Genomic DNA, 5,516 nt, shown 5'->3' with positions numbered 1-5,516 from the left:
TTATTTTTGTATCTTGTTTTGTTGTTGTGTTCTTGTAATAAATTTATTGTAAAAGGTTTGTCCACTTTCGGAAGGTATTCGAGAATAAGAAAGATAATGAGCTAGTCGTTAGGATTAAATCTTGGACGTAGTCATCTTAGGAGACGGTGAACCAAATAAAATCAAGTATGTTAACATATTATATTGGGTGTTGAATTTGATTCAAAGTTTTCATTATGTTTTTAAACAATGAAACAATCAAAGCTATTCACCTCACTTTTTAACTCGCAATGTCTTAACAATATAATTAATCGACTAATTAGATGATTTTTTTAACATTTTCACTATTGATAAGATTCTAATTTCTAACTTAGATAATTATTTTAACTTTTTCACTATTGACAAGATTCTAATTTCTAAGTGACTTCAATTGATTATAAATCTTACACTGCACAAACATAGCCAAACAATTATTTTTGATCGATTTCAAATTTAAAATACAGATCTGTCGATTTGGCAATTGACTTAGTTGACTCATGTAATTTGAGTTGACCATGTTCTAATGTCTTTAAATTCTTCATCTATTTGGAACTTTAAAGGAGATGATGCCACCATCGATCCATTCCTTTTGAGGCTTTATAAATTATTCTTTCAAATTTATTGATAAATTTTACTATTTTTTTTTTATATAATTCAGATCTTAACTTCAATAAGCCCGGAAGACAAACGATCTTCCCCTGTTTTAGTGGAAATTATCGGTGAGGTGACAACTTTAATTACTCTCTTAATTAGATATTTTTAAATAAACAAATTTAATTTTGTCCCTCATAATTAACATTTAAAAACAAATATTCAAAACATTAAAAAAAACAATGGGTTTCCAAAAAAAACATAAACCTACATTTACAAATTTATGCCTATATTAGTTTTGGCTCCAATGGTATATATCATTTAATCATACTCTCAAACACATCATTTTGTGTATCCCTCTTTTTCTTTTCATCTGAGTAATTGATATAAATAAAATTTTATATTTTTCATATTTCAGAATTTTACTATGATAGGATGCATGGATAATGTCAAAACTCTATTTTTTTCAATTGATGCAGGAGAGATTGCAACATCATCCACCTCCTCAATAGATTGGGACAAACAACAATGATGGCGACTAGCTGACTTTATCTATGGTACAATTGATCATGACACTTTAATTAATTATTATAGTACCCTAGAAAAAGATTTATAATCCAAGTCCTGATTTTTTTTTATTTTACATTTTTAAATTTTATTTTTCTTACTCTAATTCGAGTAATTTTATTGGTACATATTATTTTCTCATAGTAGAAAAATAAATATTTTAAAACATAAAAAATACTAAAATCAAAATTTACATAATTTAATTAAATTACAATTTAAAACCAACCTCATCCACAATATTTAGTTATGTAATTTACTTTTTAGTGTTAATTATCCACAAAAATATTTTTCATAAAAAAATACTCTCATTATTATTATTATTATTATTTGTGCTCACGGTTATAAGTACGTATGGTCATTATCGAAAATGACCTTATAAAAATTTATGTTGATTGGAGGTCAATAGGCTTTGCGGTGGTCCTCCTCCAAATAACAATTTTTCATATTTTTAATATGGTGGGGAAAATCATAAATTGACAGGAAACGGAATATAAAATATTTAAAAAATTTATATACCAGAAAGAACGTGGTCCATGTTGCATTGCAAGGTTGTAAAGAAAACAGGGCACGATTTGGATACTTTGCTAGATTTTGGAGGTGACCTTCTAATTGTACCTTATCAATTATTTATCCGATCGGCCTATTCAAAGGAAATTTTCACCCTTTTTGAAAATGCCCCTGTAATATTAAACGAGGTAGTTCGAAGTGCCATTCAGAAATAGTTTGTTTCTTATTATTTATAGAAATAATTTAAGAACAGTTTGAACTACGGGAGATGTCCTTTGAATTTTGGCCAACCATAAATATATCACCCACCAAACGAGGTACTGTTCTGATAACATCCATGTCTTTATCATAAAGACTGTCACTGTGTATTACTTTTCAGTAACTAGTTGGGTAATTGACCAACTTGAAGGGATAAGTCTCAGTTTTCCCAATTTATTAAATTACATAATAAATTCTTATTTTCTCATATTTATGTTATATATATATATATATATATATATATATATATATATATACACACACAAAAATTGGGCACCGTACAAAAAATTATAGACAGAGGAAAGAGATAGTGATCAATATAAACAATATCCAGTCCTGTGCCAGCCCTCGTTTTTTCTTGAACCAGTAGAGACCAGACGGGGACTGTGCGAGATGCATGCAGCCAACGCCTTCTTTGACCCCTCCCACTTTGGCTCAGCTCTCCTCGCTTGGAACTTTCAATTTCTAAAACATTCAATTTTGCTCGTCCACTAGAGTTGCAAATTGAATCGAGAGAGTGACGTGCCCAAACCAAAGGAAGGCTCACCGAGAGAAATAATCTGTGTTAACTTGTGGTGGCCATGCAACCTCTTCGCTATAATCCAAACTGGCTGAGTGAGAGAATGACCTACTTAAATTTTAATCCCTTCCTTTCGTTCACAATTTCTTCTTGTTCTCTCTCCCTCTGCAACGCAGGAGATTGTTCATGCGCACCGAATTGAGTTTGTTTTTAGATTTCTGCTGAGAATTAGTGCGGAAACTATTGAGGTTTAATTTTCTGCTGGGAAAAAGCGCAAACACCTGGCGTGCGTACCTGTTTGAGGGTGGATATGCTTGCGGTGGAACCGCTGCGAGGGTCCAATGGCGAGGAAGGAGCTCTGGGGAGCTTCTCCATCGGCGGGGATGAGACGTTCGGGGACGAGGCGTTCCTTGACGACGTCAGCTTTGGGGACCTCTTCATGGGGATCGACGTCGACGGGGACGTGCTGCCGGACCTCGAGCTGGATCCGGCTGAGATTTTCGCGGAGTTCTCGGTGGGGAGCGCGGAGGGCGAGGAGTCGGCGACGAGCGCGGCGGCCTGGGCAGCCGACGCGGCGGCAGAAGGTCTAGTGGTGGAGGTGGAGGCGGAGGCCGGGGAGGGGGAGAAGGAAGAAGCGACGCGGGGAGAGGAGGTGGTGAGCGCTGTGGGAAAGGAGGATGCGGCGGCCGCGCTGGCGCTGACAGAAGAGAGCAACAAGAGCCGTAAGCAATCGCCGGTGGCCAAGAGTTCGCAGTCGCAGGGGAAGCGCAAAGCGAAGGTAATCCCTTGTCTCATCCACCCTAAAGCCCTTCTCTCTCTCTCTTCACGGGTGCATCTTCTGAACCAAGAGAGACGATTTAGATTTTGCTTAAACAAATATTTCCTTTCAAACTACAAAAGAAAAAAATTAATCAAAAATTTTCCACCTTTTAAATGCATCCACTCAGAAAGCGAAGAACCCTAAATTAAAAAAGAAACGATCTTTTAGAAAACAGATCGATCTGATTGTACTTAAACAAAACGAAGGAATCACATCTCGGTCAGTATATTGGACTCTGATTCTTACCATATCTACTTTTTGGCAGGTGGACTGGACGCCGGAGCTTCACCGGAGGTTCGTTCAGGCGGTGGAGCAGCTGGGGATCGACAAGGCCGTGCCCTCGAGAATTTTAGAACTCATGGGGATCGACTGCCTCACTCGCCACAACATCGCGAGCCACCTTCAAGTATCTTAATTAGTTTCTCCCTCGATTTTTTCCTTTCACTGTTTCCTCTTTTCTTCCCCAATCTGGATTCGCCCAAATGATATGTCCCTTTTCTTTTCTGCTAATTGCAAAGAATTGAACGGCGCAAACCTAAGAAAGTACTGTAGATTTCGCACTTCCATTTATTGTTTTGTCGCCATCCCTATTTTTGTCAGATCGAGCTACGAACACCAATCAATTTCGAAATGGAAATTAGATGATTTCATTAATGCATGCAAACCTCATCATCGGCATTTATTGATTGATGGGTGCAGAAATACCGATCGCACCGGAAGCATTTGCTGGCGCGAGAGGCGGAGGCGGCGAGCTGGAGCCAGCGGCGGCAGATCTACGCCTGCGGAGGCGGCGGCGCCGGCGCCGCCTCCGGGGCGAAGAGGCCAGACATCAACCCGTGGCTGGCTCCGACGATCGGATTCCCTCCTCGGCATCCGCCCCCGCCGCCGACGCAAGTCCAGCCCTTTCGCCCGCTCCATGTCTGGGGCCACCCCACGGTCGGCGAAGGCCCGCCGATTCCCGCTCCCCACGTGTGGCTCCGGCACCTCGCCCCGCGGTCTCCGGCGCCGACGCAACCCTGGGCGGCTGCTCAGCCGCCTGTGGATCCCTCCTATTGGCACCACCACTACCCAAGAGTACAGGGAATAGTTCCACAGGCCATGACCCAGGGAACGCCTTGCTTTCCTCAACCATCGCCGGCGGCGGTAATTCAGATTCATCTACTTCACAGAATTAATTACTATTTCATACATAAATTGCATGCGACGATCTATTCTATTCTAAACTCACCTCCACGCAGAGATTCGCTGGGGCCGCGGTGCCAGGAATTGTTCCTCACCATCCAATCTACAGCGCTATTCCTCCCCCACCTCTTCCTGTTCTGAGCAAGCTTTCCAACTCAGAACTACAGCTTGATGTCCATCCTGTGAGTGTTCTTTCTCTTTCTGTCAGTTTAATTTGTTGTGTATGCACAATCATTGATCGATATTAATTAATGTTCTTCTTGTGTCTGTGTGTGCGTCCGTGTGATATTGTTTAACTCAGTCGGTCGAAAGCATAGATGCAGCTATTGGAGATGTGTTAGCAAAGCCATGGTTGCCGTTGCCGCTTGGGTTGAAGGCCCCTGCAGTGGACAGTGTGCTAGTAGAGCTGCAGAAGCACGGAGTCTCAAAAGTTCCACCTTCTCGTGCCTGATTCGTCGGATGTATGTATCATCTATATGTGCATATGTACATGTATATATATATAGTTTATATATATATATACGTGCATGCATGACGATGACGGGCTAGGTGGTGATTCATTTTCTTCGTCGTCAGTGCTCGTGCGTGAGGGAGAGAGCAATTTCAAAACTCGTCGACATGAACTTTTCATAGCTACTAGCTATAGCTAGCTACTCTTTTTCTCTGATGGTATACCTATTAAATAATCCTTCTGTCGAGTGATGGAGTAATGCTTTTGTAACGTTTGAGGACGGCTACCTTAACCATGTATATACGCGTACCATTCCATCATTTTGGGAAATGTTGTCATATTTTACCTTTAGTGTTTTTTTTAATAATTTTAATATCCAACACTTGAAATTGATTAACTAATTCGGTAAAAAAATTTACATACGAATTTTAACAAACAATCTAACATCATGAATAATTTGAACACCATAGACATATAAAATATCTTGTATGAAAATAGAACTCATTCTATCATCTTGGTATTATTAAAACATCACTATTTTAGTATTGATTTCGTCAAAATATTATCATCTTGGTGTTGATTTTGTTGAATTCTTCAAAGCA

At 39.6% G+C, this 5,516-nt stretch overlaps 1 protein-coding gene across 1 annotated transcript; it reads left to right on the top strand.

Annotated features, from left to right (window-relative positions):
- Positions 1 to 2,492: 2,492 nt before the first annotated feature.
- On the top strand, positions 2,493 to 5,237 carry LOC141833329 (putative transcription factor GLK1). Its single transcript, XM_074720744.1, has 5 exons — positions 2,493 to 3,239; positions 3,547 to 3,687; positions 3,981 to 4,424; positions 4,520 to 4,645; positions 4,765 to 5,237. Exons 1-5 carry the CDS (start codon positions 2,772 to 2,774, stop codon positions 4,912 to 4,914), a joined length of 1,329 nt encoding a protein of 442 aa, XP_074576845.1. The 5' UTR covers positions 2,493 to 2,771; the 3' UTR covers positions 4,915 to 5,237.
- The last annotated feature ends 279 nt before the right edge of the window (positions 5,238 to 5,516 follow it).

The sequence above is a fragment of the Curcuma longa genome, chromosome 8, assembly GCF_044706935.1.
Source record: "Curcuma longa cultivar G26 ecotype Majalengka, Jawa Barat chromosome 8, ITB_CL_G26_1.1, whole genome shotgun sequence".
Lineage (NCBI taxonomy): Eukaryota > Viridiplantae > Streptophyta > Magnoliopsida > Zingiberales > Zingiberaceae > Curcuma > Curcuma longa.
This window is presented reverse-complemented; position numbering and strand designations above follow the sequence as displayed.

Bases quoted from the DNA above. Each gene is read 5' to 3' on its own strand.
- LOC141833329 (XM_074720744.1), top strand. From the start codon at position 2,772: ATGCTTGCGGTGGAACCGCTGCGAGGGTCCAATGGCGAGGAAGGAGCT. The intron at 3,240-3,546 runs GTAATCCCTTGT...ACTTTTTGGCAG, and splicing joins AGGGGAAGCGCAAAGCGAAG to GTGGACTGGACGCCGGAGCT. The intron at 3,688-3,980 runs GTATCTTAATTA...TGATGGGTGCAG, and splicing joins ACATCGCGAGCCACCTTCAA to AAATACCGATCGCACCGGAA.